Genomic DNA, 20,186 nt, shown 5'->3' with positions numbered 1-20,186 from the left:
CGTCGGAGAGACTATCCACTGGTCCATCCATCCCTCCCTCCATCTTTCTATAGGCCTCCCATCCATCTCACCGACCTCCTGTCTGGCTGCAGAACCAGCCCTCTCACCTGTTCTGTGTTCCCCCCACCCCCACAGCCCGCGGATCCATCCTTGGCCTCTGCTGTGCCCTCCCTCCGGCTGGCTTGTCCATCGGTCCCCTGTTCCCGGGGTCTGTGCCTATGCCGAATGGGCCACCGACCCCGCTGACGGCCGGCTGTTTTTGTTTGGCGGCCGGGGCCGGGCCGTGTCCCCAGCGGCCCCGCAGCGCGGTTCCCAGGCCCGGCGGGCGGCGGGGCGGGGCCGGGCGCGCGCGGGGCGGGGCGGGGCGGGGCGGCCGGGCGGGCGGGCGGGGGCCGGGGTGACTCAGCCGCAGCTCGCCCCGCGGTCCGCGCGTCCGCCGGCCGGGCGGAGAAAATGGCGATGCCCCCGGCCGCCGCGCCCCCGCCGGGGCCCGGGAGCCGCCGGGACCCCGCGCCGCCGCCGCCGCCGCCGCCACCGCGCCGCCGCTCGGCCTGCAGCAGCTGTCGGCGCTGCAGCCCGAGCCGGGCGGGGTCCCGCTGCACTCGCCCTGGACCTTCTGGCTCGACAGGTGAGGGGGCGCGGGGCCCGTCGCGTCCGGTCCCGGCGCCCGCCCGGCCGCCGCCGTGCGCCCGCCCCTGCCCGCCGCTTTGTCTCCGCGCGGCGCCGACCCCGTGCGCTCGGGCGGCCCGGCCCCCGACCCCGCCGCGCGGTGGCTCAGACCCCGGTCTCGCCGCGCCGCCGCGGCCCTCCGTGCGCCCCGGCACTGGCGCGGAGCCGGCTCGGAGGCCGAGCTTGGGGCCGGGGCGAGCGGCTGTTCGGCGGCCTCGCCTCCCGGCCGGGAGAGGACAAGCGCAGCCCCAAAAGTTTCGGCGGCACTTTCCCCTTTTATTTCCTTCAAGAGAAGAATGCCCGCGGGCGGTGGGAGACGGGGGGCCGGTCGGGGGTAATCGGGTCCTCGCTGCAAAGTGGGGAGAGTGATGCTTCCTGCTTACCTCCCGGGGCTCTTGGGGAAGCTCAGGACACGACCTTCGCTGTGACAGCGCTCGGGAAAGTTGACCAGGCCCCTGGGAAATGTGCGGCGGTGGTATTCTTACGGCACAGCGGGCGCCTCCCCCCCAGGCCCCACCGAGGCTGCCGTGGACACTTCTGAAGTCTTCTCATCCACTGGGCAGGTATTGCTTGAGCACTTACTGTGGAGCCACGTGCCTGCTAGGTGCTGGGGACTCAGTGGTGAGCAATACCTCACCTTGTCGGTAAAGTGGGCACAATTATAGCTTTCTCAGGGCATAGCTCAGGTGCCATCTCCTGAGAAATGCCTCCCTGACGACTGCATCTAAATTCGCACACCCCCACCCTCCAATCATTCTGTATTATCCTGCCCTCCCTTGGTTTTCTTAATAATATTTAATGCTACTGCATTGTGTTATGTACGAATCTGTTTATTTTCAGTCTTTCTCAATCCCTCAACACTTGTCCTCTGTTAGGGGCCAAAGAGCAGGGACTTGTTTTGACCCTTGCTATGTCCTAGTATCTAACACTGTGCTTGGTACATAGTAGGAGCACAAGAAATTTTTGACAAATGAATAAATGGATGAATGCAAAGCCCCTTCTTAGTATCTGTCACGCAGTGGGTGCCCAACAATGACACCTCAAGGTTGTCCCAAGAACTTATGGAAATTTTGATGACACTGTATCTACTATGGTTAAGTGTTAGGAGAAAATGTATGTGACAGTTTTCTGTGAAATTTGTTTCGTAGACACAAATCTGGTCTTAAAAGGCCTTGCATAAGGTGCCTGCAAAATTTTTTAAAAGCGATACTCATCTTTTTTAGGAAGACAAACTCATTCCTTTCTTCCTGTTGGAATGAGCATCCGTTTATAAGAATTGACACTTGGAGCCAGTGTCTTTTCCGGGTACTCAAAGAAGTTGTGGGTGGGGGAGATACAGTGAATCTCGTTTTTCAAAACATTTTCACTTTCATTATGAGATACTAAGAGAGCATTTTACTATCATAACAAGAATGGTTTTGGCAAACTTGAGCAGAGTGAAATCCTCTGTCTTGGTTTTCAAGGTGTGCTGCAAATACTGTTGTTACCTGGTATCTGTTTTAAATGTCTTAAACCTGGACCTCTGGTCTAAGTTGTGGGTACTGTTGCCTGGTGGAAACAGTATTAAGAGAGTTTCTTTTTAAACAGGTCAAAAATTAGTCTACTTACAGGCACAACATTTTAAGAATGGTCTAAGATATTAATACTACATAACAACACACAACTTTAATATTTGGTGTCTTTTAAGATAAGAACACAGTAACTGCAATGAAGACACAAACTATAGCTTTCCTACTGTGTTATTTGCATGTTTTTGTTCTCTGAAAGCCAGTAATCAAATGAAATATGTTATTGCCACAGTGTCCAAATCTTAACTAGAAATGCCTGTATTAATTTAGAAATTAGAATCAGTTCCAACATTGCACATATGAATTCATTTTGTTTGATCACTCATCCCATAGCTTTTATTGAACTTTCTCCACTTCTCTAGGAGTCCATTACACTTAGGTAGTCTGCCCTCATACCCTGGGAGTTGTGAACATATTGTGTTCTAGAGGTTCATTTGTAACTTTTCCCCCCCAAGAAACAAGATTCTAGGGAGAGTGGTAACATTCTCAGGAGAGCCCTCCAAGGCAACCTTCATCCCAGCATAGCTGATGTCTGCCACCATGACATCAGTTTTGAGTTCCAAAGCATCCAAAGGCCTCCTGCTACTTAAAACTCTCATTTGCCACCTACCTCCTGGCCTGTCCTACCTTCCAGACTACATGTGATGATGGACATGTGATCTAGCCTCCCTAAGCCTCACTTGTAAAATGGGGATAATCATAGGGTATATCTCATAGGGCTGTTCTGAAGAGCAATGAATGTAAAAGATCAACATGGGTGTCTGGTATAGAATAAGTGCTTAAATGTTAACTACTAACATTGTTATTCGATGTTCCCAAATTATCAACCACCCTCCAACCCCCCAAGAGTCCTGGAGCAGCTTGTCTGAATTCAGTGTTAGGAAGCCAGCAACCTAAATTCATTCCTTCCATAGATGAAGTGGAGAGCCCCTCAGTAGAGCTATTTGTGTTTTCAATAGAAAACGCCAATAAGTTCTTATTAGGTTTTTAAAAAATTAGACGGTATGGCTGAGGATTTAAGCATTTGGGAGTAATTTTGGTTGGGAATATAGGATGAAGAGTTTTCCTTGCTTTCTCTGGAAATGTAAAACCATGTCCTGTCTTGATTCTTGGGGGCCTTGTGTATCTCTGAGTGCTTTGTTTTCATCTCATGGTGACCCCTTTTCCTTTGAGTTTTATCGACAGGACTCAGTCCTCAGGCCTCTTCTTGTCCCCTTCCACACCAGTGATCTCATCCAGTCACAGGGCTTTCAGTTCCATCTATATGCTGGTGTTTCCCAAAACTTTACACTTGTGCATCCGGCTCCTCCTCTCTGTCTCCATGTGGGTGTCTAATGCATATCCAGACTCAGCATGTGCCAAACTACCTCTCTAGCTTCTCTCCCAAACTTGTCTTCTTCTGTTTGTCCCATCTCAGATAAGAGCAGTTAACAGCAACTCCATCTTTCCAGTTGCTCAGCCCCAAAATTTTGGAGTCGTCTGTGACTCTCTCTCCTCCTCATCTCCCCCCTTTCTCTCTCCTCTTCCCCATCCTTCTCCCTCTGCCCTACGTCCGTTATCAACAAATGCTATTGATTTTACCCTTAAAATGTATCCAGAATCCAATTCATTCTCACCACCTGCATTCTAGACCCTCTGGACCACACCACCTCTGTCACCTGGATCAATGCACAAGCATCCTAACTGCTCTTCCTATAGTCCATTCCCATCACAGCAGCCGAAGTGGTCCCTTCCTGCTTCTACCCTTACCCCCTATAGTCCACTCCCATCACAGCAGCCCAAGTGGTCCCTTCCTGCTTCTACCCTTACCCCCTATAGTCCACTCCCATCACAGCAGCCCAAGTGGTCCCTTCCTGCTCCTACCCTTACCTGCTATAGTCCACTCGATCATAGCAGCCAAAGTGGTCCCTTTAATACCTGAGTTAAAGCATGTCACTTCTCTGCCCCCTGTTTCACTCAAAGCAAAAGCCGAAGGGGCAGGCCCGGTGGCGCAAGCGGTTAAGTGCACGTGCTCCACTGCAGCAGCCCCGGGGTTCACCGGTTCGGATCCCAGGCGCGCACCGACGCACCGCTTGGCAAACCATGCTGTGGCAGCGTCCCATATAAAGTGGAGGAAGATGGGCACGGATGTCAGCCCAGGGCCAGTCTTCCTCAGCAAAAAAAGAGGAGGATTGGCAGATGTTAGCACAGGGCTGATCTTCCTCACACACACACAAAAAAAAGCTGAAGTGCTTATAATAGCCCATGAGATGCTGCAGCATTTCCTGCCTGCCCAGTACACATTGCACAGTACGTCTCCCTCTCTCTCCCTGTCACTCTGCCTCCTGCCCGTGCCCTTCTAGCTCACTGGACCCTTGCTCTTTCTCCATCATCCCAAGCGTGGGCCTTTCCCACCAATGGTCCCTCCTGCCTGGAATGCTCTTCCCTCAGTCATCTGCTAGGCCTGCACTTTCCTCTCCCAGTCTCTGTTCAAGTGTCATCTTCTCAGCGAGGCTTTCCCTGACCGCTGATACAAAATGGCACACACGTCCTGACACACTCCCCACGTCCCTGACCCGGCTTTCTTTTCTCCATTGGGTTAGCACCATTTGCCTACTCTTCTCTCACCAGAAAGCAAGCTTCACAGAGTTCTTTTCCCCATTGCTCTGTCCTCAGCTCCTAGATCAGAGCCTAGCCCAAGTCAGCCTGCACTACATATGTAGCTAGTTGTTGACTTCTACCCACCGTGACTTTCCATCCTCCCGTAGTGGTTCATGCTACTCTGATTATCACTTGCAAATCTGCATCCCTAGCCCTGACCTCTCTCCTGAGTTCTGGACACACACTACCTACCACGTACTGGTTCACAATACCACCAACCTACAGATTTCCCGAAGTTGAAATTTCCATTTGGTCCTTGAATCCTCTTCTCTCTCAAGTACCCTCCTCCACCCAGTTCTGTCCTTCAGCTTGTTGATTCATCATTGGAAAACTTGCTCCAAGCCTAAGCTGTCTCTATCTCCATGTCCCTCCTTCTGCAGGCCCTGGTCCTCTCTAGCCAGACTAGCCTACCTGCCCCCAAGCTCTTCCCTCCAGGCATCCCCCACCTGGGCTCGCAGGGTTAGCCTTCCAGACCACACCTGATCTTGTCATTCCAAAACTCCCCTGCCCCTCTTCTCTGCCATGGTAGTGGGTTTTGCCTCTCTGTCTCTACCACCTCAGGGTGCCTCTGTTGTGGAATTGTGTGCTCCAGTCAGGTGGGCTTCTGGATCTCCACCCCTACTTTTACCAGAGAAGCACTGATTGGTTTTGTTGTTGTTTGTTTTTAGAAGTGGGCCACTATAATTTGACAGGAGCATTCTCCAGCTTTAAACAAAAAAAGTGAAAACCATAGACTTAGAGATTATGATACAAACTTTTATATTGCTGTTTTTAATATGAAACCCACCTCCTTCCTAGCCTTATCACCTACCTCTCCCCAACTCCAGAATACCACTTGGCCTGTCCGTTCTCTCCGGTAACAGCAGACTGCTGGCTCTTTGCCTGGATAAACCACGGACTTGCCAGCCTCTGAGATTTGTCTCATGGGGTTCCTTCTGCTCGGGACGCCCTTCTTCCTTTAGTCCACCTGAAAAGCTGCCATGCACCCTTCAGGGCCCTGCTGAGACGCCAGCTCTGTAACTGTCCTTAAATAGGCCCCGACCCAGGCAGGATGAAGCTCACCCGCTTTGTGTTCCCACAGCACTTTTCTTTATAGGCCACTATTCGTATTTTGGATCATTGATGCCTCCTCTGTCCCTCCCTCTTGACGGGGAGACTCTTACCGCCTCATTTCTGATTCCCAGGACTGCACATTACAGTGCACGTAGTAGGTGCTTAGTGAGTATTTGTGTCCTGTGTTTTTAGGCACAAAGGTGGGCCATCATGTATATCTCTCGCCAGCCCCACCCCATCAGGGTTTAGCTCCACTCAGCCAGAGTTTCTCAAAGTGCAGCCCCCACCACTAACATCCGAGTCACCCGGCTGTGCTTGTTAAAAACAGGCTCTGGACCCTGCCCCAGACCTACTCAGTCAGACCTCCCGGTGGAATGTGCCTTTGTAACAAATGCCTTAGGCATCAAAACTTGAGAATATTGCTCTATTATTGATCAGATTAATTGAGCATATAGTTGCCAGTCACTGTTCTAGGTGCTGAGAATGCAAAGATGATGACAACATGGGCCTGAGCTTCCCAGGAGGGGTGTCTCACGTGCCGTGTGCTTCAATAGCATCAATGAAGAGTTCCGCATATACCAAGTTCTAGAGGGACCCACCTGTCAGGGTGTGATGCTTTCAAATGCATTCCAGTGATGTGCTCCATAATAACAAATCTGATACGGGGAGGCAGGGCCAGACTTGACAAAGAGGATCCCAAAGTCATCCTTGTTCATCGAGTGGCCTACTGGGACTAGGCGAGTGGAGGAGGCTGCTTGGAAGGCTATAGTTGATAGGGAGAGAGTGGCTGCCATCTCGACTTTTCCTGTTTTTTCCTACCTTCTTGCCCTTCTGAAGCCACAGGCACTCTTAATGGCCCGGGATTTTATTTTGTATACGGGGCAAAAGGTGTCTGGGTAGATCTGACAGCGCCCTGACCTGGGGGCTCACAGCCTCTCCAGCTGTGGCTCAGTGGTTGTTTCCTACAGACAGTCCTAAGGGCGCTAAATGTCTTCACTCAGAAAAGTTACTAGTCCTTACCCATACTAGCTGCTCAAAAAATATATTTTCCTACTTTTAATATTACAGATGCCATTTACTTATTTCCAAACCTAAGGCAGCTGGCAAGACTTTAGTTATCTGGCATGATGACGGTTCAAAATGTCGCCTTACTTAGTTCTATTGTAACTCTTAACACTGTTATAGTCATGCGTTGCTTAATGATAAGGATGCATTCTGAGAGATGCTTCGTTAGGTAATTTCATCATTGTGTGAAAATCATATAGCGTGTACTCATACAAACCTAGATGGTATAGCCTACTACACACCTAGGCTACGCGATACTTCTTATGGGACCACCCTTGTATATGCCATCCATCGTTGATGGAAACGTCCTTATGCGGCACATGGTTGTACTTCTCCTCACCCAACCCCCATGTTCTGAAGGATTACTTATATATCAAGATGAAAAGAACCCCAGTTGCTACTGTCAAGGAGCTTATAGACTAGGAGTGACAATAGATGGAAGCAGAGAGAAATCAAAATCAAATAAACAAATATGCAAAAATAAAACATTTAGATTATGTAGACAGTTTCACTGGTTGCATTATTAACTGTTAATAATAGTCCTTGGACCATTTTTGTATGTGACTCGCAAACAAGAAATTGGTATAGCCGCAAGCCACAGATCTATCTAAAAATAATTAAAATGAAATCATCTTTAATGGAGTGGATGATAGACAAGCGGCGCCCTTTGTCATGTTACTGGGCCTGTGCCGATTTTCCCTCTGGTGGCTGAGCCTGATGTTAGTAAATTCAACAAGAAGACTGGCTTTTAGGAGACTTCTCTCTAGCTTTAAAGTTTTCCCCCTTAAGATTGTTCTCTTGGCTGAAATGAAATGATCTCTCATATAAGGGGGAATATTGTCATCATTCAATTTTTCACCAACCATTTATTGTGTGTGTGCACTGGGCATGTGTATCCATACATGGATATATTGTGCCATGTTTTATATATTGCACCATAAAGTTTTAAGTGTCTTTTTCCACTTTAACCTTTTTATATTAACTACCATTTGCTTCAGTGTGCTAGTTACTGGACTGAGTGCTGTACATAATTATCCACAAAATCCTCACAATGAAGTAGGACGTAACAGCAAGATTTTACAGGTGAGAAAATTGAGGCCCAGAGAAGTAAGTTCACACAGAGAGGTCACACAGCTAATATAGAACAGAAACAGGATTTGAATTAAGGACTGTGTAACCCCAAGCACTGGCATCCCTAACCCCGCTGAACACTGCTTCCCTGTGAATATGAACAAGGAATGGGATGCAGTTCTCCCATATTCCATATCCTAAAATACGGGAGCTTCACAGGACTTGAGAGGTAAGCTGGCCCTATGATTAAATTTCACAAATAAGGAAACCAAGGGCCCATTTCACAGGAGATAATTAAGCCAAGGATACCCTGCTTCAGAATTTGCAGAGAAAAGAAGAGAGCTCTGCCTAAAAACCCATATTTAAGTGCCTTTATAGGCTTGTCTTTCACATTTAATAATAACCCCATCTTGATCATCTCTTTGGGTGATGAACACAAAAGCATCTGTGAGAATGGTGATTTTTACATTTTTCTTATAATGCTATCTATAGTTCATTAGCTTTTACTTCCCCAATGGTTAGCATTTCTTATGGTGACTTGATTTGGATGACATAGGCCAGCACGTCTCAAACTTTAATACATACATGAATCACCTGGGATTCAGCAGGTGTCAAATGGACCTGGACACTCTGCATCTCTAACAAGCTCCCAGGAGATTCTGCCGGTTGATGGACCACACTTTGAGTGGCAAGGATACAGGTAGGGTTTGATGAAAACTTTTCAAGCTTTTCTTCTTTGTAAGAAGCATCTCCAGGTATCCAGGTGGCCGGTAAGTGGTGGTGTGGCCCACTAAGAGCTAGCCAGCTAACAGTTAATTTCCTTAGGTATTTAGAAAGGCCTCTGTCCCCATCAACTTTATCCATGAGTTTAACCTGCAGCTTATCTTTTGGGATGGAGTTTAATGGAGAAGACATTTGGACTACTGGAAGGTCTGAATTGAGGATTGCAAGCTGCAGGAGAGTTAGGACTGTGTTTGGTGCAGAGTTGTGTTCATGGCACCAGAGTGTGGGTCATGCAGTAAGTGTTCAGTTTAGGCTGGTGACTAAGAGCAAGGTTGCCAGGCAAACCTTGGTTCAGGTCCCAGCTCTGCCACTAACCAACTGTGTATCTTTGGGCAAGTCACCTTACTGCCCTCAGACTTAGTTTGCCATCTTAGGTTGCAGAGTGGAGTTGCAACCATTATTTACCTCATCGTGTTTTAATGAGGACAAACTGAGGTAGTACATGCATGTAGCACATGATATGTAGTGTTTTCAGTTACTGAGGACTCAGTAAGTGTTTCTTGAATAAGAGAGAGGATAAAATGCTTTGAATCATTTCAGACTTAAATTGGGCTGAAAGAGTTCTGTCTTGCGGAGATTCTGGGGACCTGCTTTAATGAGTAAAGATGATTTGTAAATAGCACATTAAAGTTTTGCATATAAATGGTGCTTAGGTGCCTGGAAACCATTTAAGTAGAACAGTTGGTCCAACCTTATTTGACTTCCTGCCTTCTCCTAACTCCCCAAATGAAAAGGAATTTTAACCAGTTTTACATAGAGAATCTTAAGGTGCATTTCTTGTTACTCCATTATTAAGTTGAAGACGTACAGGAGTAATATATAAAGCTGGAGTTGGGAGTTTTGGTGTTAAGTAACATTAAGAGCTCCCCTGACATCTTTACACTAATCATCTACTTGGCAGACCTTGGAAGATCCCTTCCTACTTCTGCCTCATCCATCACAGCTTCTGAACTAGCCAAGTTTGAGTGGAAGCAGCCCTTGCTGTAGCTATGGCCTCAGGCCCAGAGAGTCTGGCACCTGACAGGCTTTCTTTTCCAAGGGTGGATGGAGGAGTTTCTCAGCTCTGTGTGCAACTCTCACAGACTTCTTAGAATTCTTACCTCTCTGTCCCACAGGTTAGAAAATGTACTTGGTGTCTCTTAGTTCTAATTGCTTTCTCCTCTGTTCCTGTTCTTCTGCTCATGGTGATAATGATGAGGATGATGACATCAGCAACAATTGCTTATTAGATGCCAGGCATTGTGTAAATGCTTTTTATAGCATTAGCTCCTGTAGTTGAACTAGCAAAGCAATGGGCTAGAAACGATGTTCTGAGAGAGGGGAAGTGAGGGTCAGAAAGGGTCAGGCTTGTCACACAGCTGGTGGGTGGCAGAGCTGAGATTTGAACTCAGGTCTGTTAATTCCAAAGACCATCCTCTTAATCCCTCTGCTTTCCTGCCTTCCTGCTACAGCCCATCTGTGGCATTTGTTTGGTAAATATCTTTCTCCCACGTCCAGCCCCAGAGAATGATGACCTGTAGATGTGTTCTTCCTGAAGTGTCTTCGTTGTATCATATTTTGGGGTATCATTCTTGCCAGGTGTTCTGGTGGCATCTAACTCTGTCCTGCATTTCTGCTTCTGCCCCCTCCCAACAGTGGCTAGATGGCTGTGGCAGAGAGAATGACAGGCAAGAGCAGTGGGTGGGCCCAAGATGGGAGATCATCTAAGAAGGGGTGAGAGAGGAATCGCCATAAGATGTGCTGTATGTGACCACCCATGCTGACAGTGACTGCCTGGTTTACACTGAGAGGCGTCCTCATGCAAGAGGAGGATCATAGACATCAGAGCCAGGCAGACCAGGAAAAGAACCCAGAGCTGCTACTTAAAAACAGGCTCACTAAGCCTCAGTTTCCTACTGTAAAGTGGGGATAATGATACCAGCTTGGTAGGATTGCTGTAAGGATTAGGGATAATATATGCAAAACCCTCTTATATATTACATGCTCGATAAAAAGATGCCATTATTACATTAATATCATTAAATCAGAGGGGAAACTCCTGGTGGAAAAATTCAGACTCCTTAACCTGATCCATCCAGGGGGTATTTATTGTTCCATTGCTGTGTCCTCAGCTGTATACTGAGGGAGAGGAGCGTCAAATTCAGAGAATGTGAAAATAGGTCCTGATTCCTTGGTTCTATGGTTTTCCACAGCTCTGGCTGTATCTCCTGTTAGGAATGGTCGTAGACAGTGTGTATATTCCTCTCAGCTTTCTCTCCGAACTCCTCCCTCCCAGGCCAATAAGAGGATCTAAACATTGTTTCTTTATCTTCAGGAGTCTGGGGAATTCAGAGAGCAGGGGTATCAGTTCTAGAACGTAAACTCCATGACAAGGGCTTTGTCTAGAATGATCATTGCTGTATCCCCATTAGCTAAAAGAGGTGTGCAATGAATCTGTGTTGATTAAATACATTATAAGTACTCTGAGACTATTTGTTACATGTCTGTGGCAGGGTTTCTCAGCATTGACTCCATTGACATTTTGGACTAGATAATTCTTTGTTGAGGGGGCTGCCCTGTGCACTATAGGAGGTGCCACAGCAGCCCTACTTCTACCTCCTAGATGCCAGTAGCATCCCCCTTAGTTGTGACAACCAAAAATGTCTCCAGATATTGCTAGATGTCGCCTTGGGGGCAGCATCACCCCCAGATGGCACCTTAAGTCTGCAGAGAGACGGTTTGGTTAGGGTTCCGTTGGGAGGTTTAGGTTTGTAACATGAATGAAATAAAAAGATTTTTTAAAGATGTGAGCATATACTGTATATGTGATACCAGTAAAAATGTTTCTTCCATCGAAATCCACTACAAACATTTACCTTCTAGTTGCTACAACTATCTGTTGGAGTAACAGGGAAGAGGGGGTGTGGCTGTCTGCTGCCAGGGCTGCAGCTTTGCCTTTAGCAGCAGCACTGCTGCTTTAAGAAACAGTAACAGGAGACGATACAGCCTCTGGTTCAACTTTGAATCAGCAAGTCCAGTTTAGACTGACCTGTTTGCAAGACAGATCATTTAATAATCTCAGCTTATTTGCCCTTTTAAAATTGATGCTGTGGATATGACCCAGTTTTGCTTCTTAAAGATGTCCGAGGTCCAGGCATGAGGTTTAGGCATTATGGTGTTTTTCAGTGACTGTTGGAATCAGATTTGGCTTGCAGAAGATTGCTGTTCCTTGCGTGGGCCAAGCCAACCATTTACTACCGTCAGAAATTCTTACGGTATTGTTTTGTTACTTTGAAACCTGGATATTCATAAAACTGTCCAACAGCCTGAAGAAACCTTTTAAGATCACTGAATCCAACCTCCTCCGTTAAGAAATTAGGAAACTGAGTTTCCATAGAACCTGGCACATTTCCTTTTAAACACCAATGCATCAGTATCAGATGTTAATCAGAATAGAGCTGTCGCTGAGTGCGATCCTGTTGGTTTTAGTGAGGACCTTCTCTACCCTGCTCTATTGGAAAAACTGTTCTAAGAAAGTTATATGGACACAATCTTGTATTAAAAATGGGATTCATTAAAAACAGTGCCTTTGATGAGAACACACCAAGAGTCAACTGCAAAGCCCCATTAAAAAATGTAAATGTGTGTATGGCTTGACTGGTCAGTTGAGTAGTCAGGGGGAAAGAGCAGGAAATCTCAGACAGGTCACTTGTATTCAAATCAGATTTTTTTTTTTTTTTTTGTGACAAAGATTAGCCCTGCTAATATCTGATACTAATCCTCCTCCTCTTTGCTGAGGAAGATTGGCCCTGGGCTAACATCTGTGCTCATCTTCCTCTACTTTATAAGGGACGTCTGCCACAGCATGGCTTGATAAGCAGTGCATAGGTCTGCGCCCGGGATCCAAACCTGTGGACCCTGGGCCGCTGAAGCGGAGGGTGCAAACTTAACCACTACACCACCGGGCCGGCCCCTCAAATCAGATTTTTGTGGCCTTGGGCAAGTTACCAAACGTCTCTAAGCCCTGGCTTGCTCACCGATAGAATGGTGAGAAATAATATTGACAGCAGCATAAGGAGGGTTGCAAGGATGCAGTGCTGGAATGAAAGGAGCGCTTGTGGCACTAGCAAGAACTCAGTCTACACGTCTTAGCCGTTGACATCGTTGTCTTACACTGAGGAGCATCACCTAGTTGTCGTTTTGTTCTGGAGCCCTCTCTTGGACTCTGGAAACTAGATTTCTTCAAAAAATTTGGACAGTGAAACTGAGAGGACCTAAATGACTTTGTATATTGGTCGCCTGCAGAATATGAGTAAAAGACCAGAACTTGGAGACAGAGGCATGTAAAGCAAATGTTTATCAGTGATTTTTTTTCTAGGTTAAATGGTGTTATCCTCACACTGTATTTGCTTAAGTTGATGTAATGCTGTACGAGGTGAACATTCAGATTTTACTCATTCTAAACTGTCGTGAATTTAGGTGTAACTTTAAAACTGTATATTTCATATTTTACTAATTTTTAAAAATGAAAAGAAATGCAAAGTACATTTCCTGTCTTTGGACCCTAACAGCCACCCCATAAGGAAGGAGCCCTGTATATGCTCTCCTGTGTGCTTTGGGTGATCCAGGGATATTTTTGCTGGACATATTTGATGGAGAGGTCAGCTAAACTTTTCAGAGGAAGAAAAATCAGTATTGGAATAAATGCCAGAAGATTTTCATATAACAGCAATAGATTGTTGATGTGAAAAATCTATTCAGAAAAAGTTTGTTTTTATTTTTTTCTAGTTTTTTCCCCCCATCCTTTTACAATTTAAACCCAAAACAGCATAAAACCTGCATTAAATAGCTAATTAAGGGGCCGGCCTGCTGGCATAGTGGTTAAGTTTGGCATGCTCTGCTTCGGCAGCCTAGAGTTCTCGGGTTTGGATCCCCTGCGCAGACCTACACCGCTCATCAAGCCATGCTGTGGTGGTGACCCACATACAAAGTAGAGGAAGATCGGCAACAGATGTTAGCTCAGGGCCAATCTTCCTCACACACACAAAAAAAAATGGTAATTAATATTTACTCTAGTCCATACTTGAGTACCACCAAGCCCAGGGAATCCAGACAGACTGATGGATGTGTCGCGGACCCAGGCACTGTCCTAACATCATAGCAAGATGTTGACTGAGTACCTCACTCTTCACCACACTCTTCACCACACTCTTCAACATAGTTATCTTAGGCTTCATGTCTGGCAACAAAATGCAATCATGATGGGTATTGTGGATTGACTTTTTAAAAAAACAATGTCCAGCATATTTATAAACAACTAGAAAAGAGTTGTAAACCCAGTGCTTTAGGGTAGATTTATTTATCAGACTTCACCTACTCAATGAGGGTCCCCTTTTGGCCCCCAAACTAGTCCATAATTGTACTTCCTTAGTGACCTCCAAGCAAGGGAACTGTATCCAGAAATGCATTTTTGATATTCTGGTTAGACACCAGGGAGCATTCACTGATGTGTAGTTCCAGGAATATAGTCTGTAGAGCCCTGGCTCTTGTGCCTCATGCCCACCCCACATCTGGGCATGGTTCTTTGCTTTGCCATCCTCCCTACCTCTGAGCTAGGTGAGTTTTGTGCACATCTCTAGTGTGCAATGGTTTAATGACTGTCCAGAAAATTCAACACCTTGAGGTTCCCTAGGGACTGTGTTTCTGAGGGTCAGTGGCTGGTAAAGGAGCATTCCTTTTATAGATTCCAGATCCTAGTGGGTCAGCTGTGAGCCAGTACTTTCTCCTCGCAGCAAGCCTCATTTCTCACGTAACAACCAGACACGGGGCTTTCAAGCATTATTTGAGTGGTGAATTTTCATCTTAGGCCTGACGTAACTGGACCCCAACATTCTTGAGCAAGAACTGCTAATTCAGTCTAGGGAGAAGAAAAGGTGGCAGGAATTGAGAGTCTTCACGCTAAGGATTTATGAGCCTATGTCTTGTTACCCCCAGTCCCAGGAGACGGTGCTGGGTAAAGCTAGTGGTATTGCATGGTTTTTTCCTGGTGAATAAACCAGTAGTATGTTGCCATCTAGTGGAACATATGGCAAACTAAAGATTAATGTATTCTGACAGCAAAGTTCAGCAGAGCTAATTAAATCAGCCGGAGAAGGTAACTGGAAGTATTTTCTAAAGACAAGTGGTTTGGAAACACATGCAAATTCAGGTGAAACTAAAGTTGACTTCTAGTAATCATGTTTTCTTAAAGTTGGCAAAAGGTCACTCTGTTTCTCAGGAGTTCATGAATATTTACCACCGGGAAATTAAGTTTTTCAAACTTATAACCAGGTCAGGACCCTGCGTTTTCACTGTCATCTGTACAATATGCGCAGTTTCTTGTCCAAAGTCCTAGGCAAAAGGCTTGGTTATTGCAAGGTTATTTTAGTGTTTTTTAAAATGTGATTTGAAGGTTTCTAATACCTTTTTTACTTACATTTCTCTTTTTTATTAATTAAATTTCCACAGGATAAATGTGCTTATTTTTAGGAGAAGCAAATACATGACTTCACAAAGTCAGAATTTCACATTATAAATTCTAAATAGCATCCTAGAAGTGCCCAGTTCTTTGCTTTGTATGAAGACCTGTAGACCTGCCCTGTGGACTGGCTCATGAACACTGACTGCTTGTTTTGCTTGTTTCTTGCCCTTTTGCTTGTGTTTGCTCAGATCCCTCCCTGGTGCCACAGCTGCTGAGTGCGCATCAAATCTGAAGAAAATCTACACAGTGCACACAGTCCAGGTAAGATCGAGAGAGGGACGCACCTGAGTAACATGGGCTATGTCGGACCCTTAACCACCCAGCCTGAAAGCTGCCACTGTGCCTGCAGCCCCGCTAGGGTTCTGCCCTCACCTCGGCTCTCACGTCCATTTTGGTGCAGCTGCCCTTGACTAGGTCTACCCCAGAGGCCGGCTGAGCACACTCCCAGGTGGCCTGCTCTTCTCTTGGTGACCTGCTAAAACTTATCTACTCCCTAAACCTTTCGCAGACCCTCACAATAGGCAGTCTGTGGTGTCGTTTTGAGGACATCTATCTGTGTCCCCATTCACACGCCAGCTCCCTCTCTGAGTTCTATTCCCATCTGTGAGAGGCACTGGCACCCACCTGCAGGGTTGTTGAAGGTTACAGGTTACTAGGAAGAGCCGGATAGTGTTGAGCTTGAAAATGGAAGGTCTCAGACCGGTTTCCTCCTTCACGTTCAAATTCTATCATCCTAAATTGGGCAAGTATCAACCCTTTTAATTTCTGTAAAATTGGTAGAATGATAACACTTACCCCTGTGGGTTGTTGTGAGGATCGAAGAAGATAACATTTATACCATGTTCAGCAGAATACCTGATACACAGTAGGTTCTCACCAAATGTAAGCTCTTAACAGCTCTTTCTTGGGGCTGGCCCAGTGGCATAGAAGTTAAGTTCGCATGCTCCGCTTTGGCGGCCCAGGGTTTGCTGGTTCAGATCCCAGGCCCGGACCTACGTACCGCTTATCAAGCCACGCTGTGGTGGCATGCCGTATAAAGTAGAGGAAGATGGGCATAGAGGATAGCCCAGGGCCGATCTTTCTCAGCAAAAAGAGGAGGATTGGCAACAGATGTTAGCTCAGGGCTAATCTTCCTCACACAAAAAAAAAGTTCTTTCTCTCTCCAACTTTGATGATGAACATTTCTAAAAAAACACTGGTTTATTCAGTTGATTACGTTTCTGTTTTCTTCAAAAGCACATTCTATCAAGTTTCTTCTCCTTTTCTAGTTTAATACACTGTTATAGACAGAATAAGGCTTTTAGGGCTGCTTCATACTTGCACTGACTGTATGTCCTGAATTTTCTAGAAGGGCCAGAAAAAGAAGCCAATGCCCCTAAATCTTCTAATGTCTTAGAAATTCCAGTCGATTGGCATCTAGATTTTGTCTCGTAGGCAGCCTGTCACATGCAGAAGTAGCACAAAGATCCTTTTTTCCAACACTTCTCCCAATACCTGGTTCAGAAAATTGGGTATTCATAGTCATGCGGCCCCCGGCATCTGATTGTAAGGTGCCCTGTGTAGCCACTGAGGGCAGGAAGCCGGGTGTAAAGACACAGTCCCGACCTTAAGCCATTTCTGATCTAGTTGGGAAAATGACATAAACATGTGGAAAGCACAATAACAGTGCTGCTGTCAATAATGATTCGGTGCCAAATACAAGCAGTGTCACAAGGCAGCATGTGGGCTACTGTCCAGAGGGATAAATGCTCTCGGAGTCCGGAAAAGGCTTCCCCTCGCTTCTCCCCTGTGTGACGTTATGGATTTTATTACCTCTTCCCGGCAGCCATTGTATAAACCTCAAGGCAGTTGATTTTAAAGCCTGTCCTCGTATGGAAGTTCTTAGATCCCATTGATTTTTTGAGGTACTGGTTAGACTTTTTCCACTCCGTTATGACATTATGATATTGGATCATCAGAGCTCTGCTCGGGATTGCAGGGCATACATTGGTAAAGTCAGATTAAGGGGTGAGTTTGTTTCCCTGACCCTTGTGATGATAACAGAGCATTTGGTTGAGCCTTGGCATCCAGCAGCAAGTTAGACAGGGTCTTCAGGGACCAATTTAAAGGATCCAGGCTGGCACATACTAGGAAATACTTTCTTTAAAACTTTCCTAAAAACTATATTGGTTTATCACTTATATTCAATAAATGCAGATTTCTTAAGTGTACAGTTTGATAAATTTTGACAAAGGTATGCAAACAGTTCTACCCAGATCGAGATAAAAAAATTTCCATCATGCCAGAACGTTCCTTCATGCCCCTTTCCAGTTGGTCCTTCTCTTCCAGAAGCAACCACTGTTCACATTTCTATACCATACATTCGTTTTGTCTTTTATCGAACCTCGTATAAATGGAATCACACAGTACTATACTGTATTGTGTCTGGTTCCTTTCAGTCAATACATACTGAAGCCTTGGATGAATGAATGAGAAATTAATAAATGAACCACTGTCCTGAGTCACAACAGGCTCCTCGCATAAGGATCCATTAAGTTGTAGGCAACACATTCTCACTGGGGCCAAAAATTGATTCTTGGTGGGGCAAAAAAAATCTTACTCTTTTTATATATAAAGTACAGATGTACATGTAGTTTATAAACAGATATACAGTCTCTTTGTGGTATTAAAATTTCACAAGGGAGTGATTAGGAAAAGGGTGCGTCTGGGGTAGAGGAGTGATAATGAAACAGTGCTTTAAGTGGTCAGGAACTTTTGTCATATCTGATGCTCTGTCCCCCTCAGTTTCCTCATCTGTAAAACAGATAATAGCTGTGCCTACCCCTCAAGGTTGAGCGAGGGTTAAATGAGATTGCATATAGTAGTTCTTAGTAGTGCTTGGCGCTAGTAAGCCCTCAAACGTTGGCTGCTTTTACTAAAGTGTTGTTGGATTCTGCCCCTCGGCTTTGCCGGTTGACTGGCGAGCCTGTGGACGAAGGTGTTACGATAGTTACACTGCCTGGGTTTGTATCCCTATCTGCCACTTACTAGCCTGGGCAAGTGGCTCAGCTCCTCTGTATCTGTTACTCATCTTTAAGATGAAAATAATCATGATACCGATTGTATCATGAGGCTGTGAGAATGAAATGGCTCAAGGAAGTAAACAGTGCAGAGTAAGTGCCCAGTAAGAATCATAAGCTCATCTGCCATCATTTGCCTACTTCCATGGGAGCAGCTCTTTGTACTTTCCTCAGTCACGTTGCGTATCAGAAAACTGTGCACCACTACTTCTGAACTGTTTATTTCAAGCAGTTATTCCCTGGATCATCCCACTGCTCATACCTCTACTGATGAAAACATATTTAACTTATCAATAACTTTTGGGATTTCAGCCTGTGAGTGTCCTTAGTATCTGTGAATAGTCCTTAGTATTTAAGAACTAGCCTGGGTGCCCATTTTAAAGTCATCTGAGGGCATGCTTTTGTCCCACTGTCTTATTCTGTGACTGTAGGTTGATTCTTGAACTCGCACTCTGTCAGCACTAGAAAACCGCATCCCTGATCCTACCTGTGTTTCTCCCCCCGTGTGTGTTCGGATGAGCTATAGGAATCTTGTTATTGATGATTGCTTCACATAAGGATATAGTATGTCTTTTTGTAGTTTGAGGCCCTTCAGCAAATCAGAGATGTTGATGGGGGTGGGGGAGGAACTGTTATCCCCATTTATGAGCTGGAGAGACTGAGGCTGAGAGATAAGTGGCCCAAAACAGCCAGTGGAAACAGCCTGTCATCCGTGTCTCTGGGACCAGAACTCCCTCCACTTGGAGTTCCTAACTGAGGACCGACTGAGGAGTGGAGGAGGTGCATGCCTCTAGACGGCCCAGTGACCCTTGCTGAGGACACTCTCCTCAGGCCAACAGTAATTCTCTCTGCTTGGAGTTAAATTTATTTCCTACTTTCCTGCCATTCTTGGAAAATTCCATTTTTCATCTAGATGTGGTTTTTTCTCAGATGCTCATTGATTACTTTTACTCTTTTGTAAACATTTCCAGATTTTCCACATTTCTCCTGTGTTTTTATGTCCTAAATGGATGCAGTAGAGAATAGAACACAGCTTCTGAACAAGTCTGATTTTACCTGTGGGAGAATGAAGAGCTACCTGCCAGATGTGATTTGCAAGGGAGGGCTCCCTCCTCCCCAGGATCTTTCAGCCTTGCTACCAGAAGACCAAAAATTCCACCCCTGAAATCTTATTCCTGTACAGCATTCTATCCCACCTCAGTTGTTTGTGTCATCACCATCAGGATTTTGCCACACTGTGTCCCACTTGCACTATGTTCTACCCAGTATTTCCCATAAATTGACTTTTTACTTAAATTTTCATAAAACAGAAACTTCGTATTTCTCCTGTAAATGGATACCCAGCATCATTTATCATAAACAGAAGGTCTTCATAAAAAAATATATACAATCTATTAAAATTAAGAGAATGTTCCTTCTGTACCTGTGTACTGCCAATCATATCCAGACATCATCCCTTATCAGAAGGTTGTGGAGTTGTGGTGCTGTTACAGGTCATTAAGTTAGGACAATAGATTGCTTTCCAAATCCTTGGGCAATAAGGGCTGTCCCTTTCAGAAAGAGAGGTTTTATAGGTCAGTATTGATAATGGAAAACGATGGAAAGATTGATTCAGAGTACTCACTCCCCTGGATACAGAAGGGCAGCCCACAGTGGGTGGTGTCCTACGATAGTATGACCTAGAGTGAACCACTTGGGTGAAGAGAGGGAGCTGAGGGGAGAGAGAGAGACTCCTCACTGAAGAGACAGAGAAAAGGACCTGGAGCAAGGTCTAGCTCA

At 45.8% G+C, this 20,186-nt stretch overlaps 1 protein-coding gene across 3 annotated transcripts in view; it reads left to right on the top strand.

Moving 5' to 3' along the window:
- Window positions 1-453: 453 nt before the first annotated feature.
- The window catches only part of EIF4E3 (eukaryotic translation initiation factor 4E family member 3), a 38,936-nt gene continuing 19,203 nt past the window's right edge, over window positions 454-20,186 (top strand). Inside the window, exons 1-3 of one of the 3 annotated variants that reach the window (XM_087431344.1) lie at window positions 454-510; window positions 558-628; window positions 15,537-15,609. In XM_087431344.1, coding sequence (XP_087287470.1) covers window positions 454-510; window positions 558-628; window positions 15,537-15,609 — 201 coding nt within the window. Of the gene's footprint in view, window positions 629-1,140; window positions 1,233-15,536; window positions 15,610-20,186 lie in introns of those variants that run through there. The other 2 variants (XM_087431342.1, XM_087431343.1) reach the window with 2 other exon arrangements.

The sequence above is a fragment of the Ceratotherium simum genome, chromosome 5 (genome assembly GCF_057802395.1).
Source record: "Ceratotherium simum simum isolate JZ-2026a chromosome 5, ASM5780239v1, whole genome shotgun sequence".
Taxonomy (NCBI): Eukaryota; Metazoa; Chordata; class Mammalia; order Perissodactyla; family Rhinocerotidae; genus Ceratotherium; species Ceratotherium simum.
This window is presented reverse-complemented; position numbering and strand designations above follow the sequence as displayed.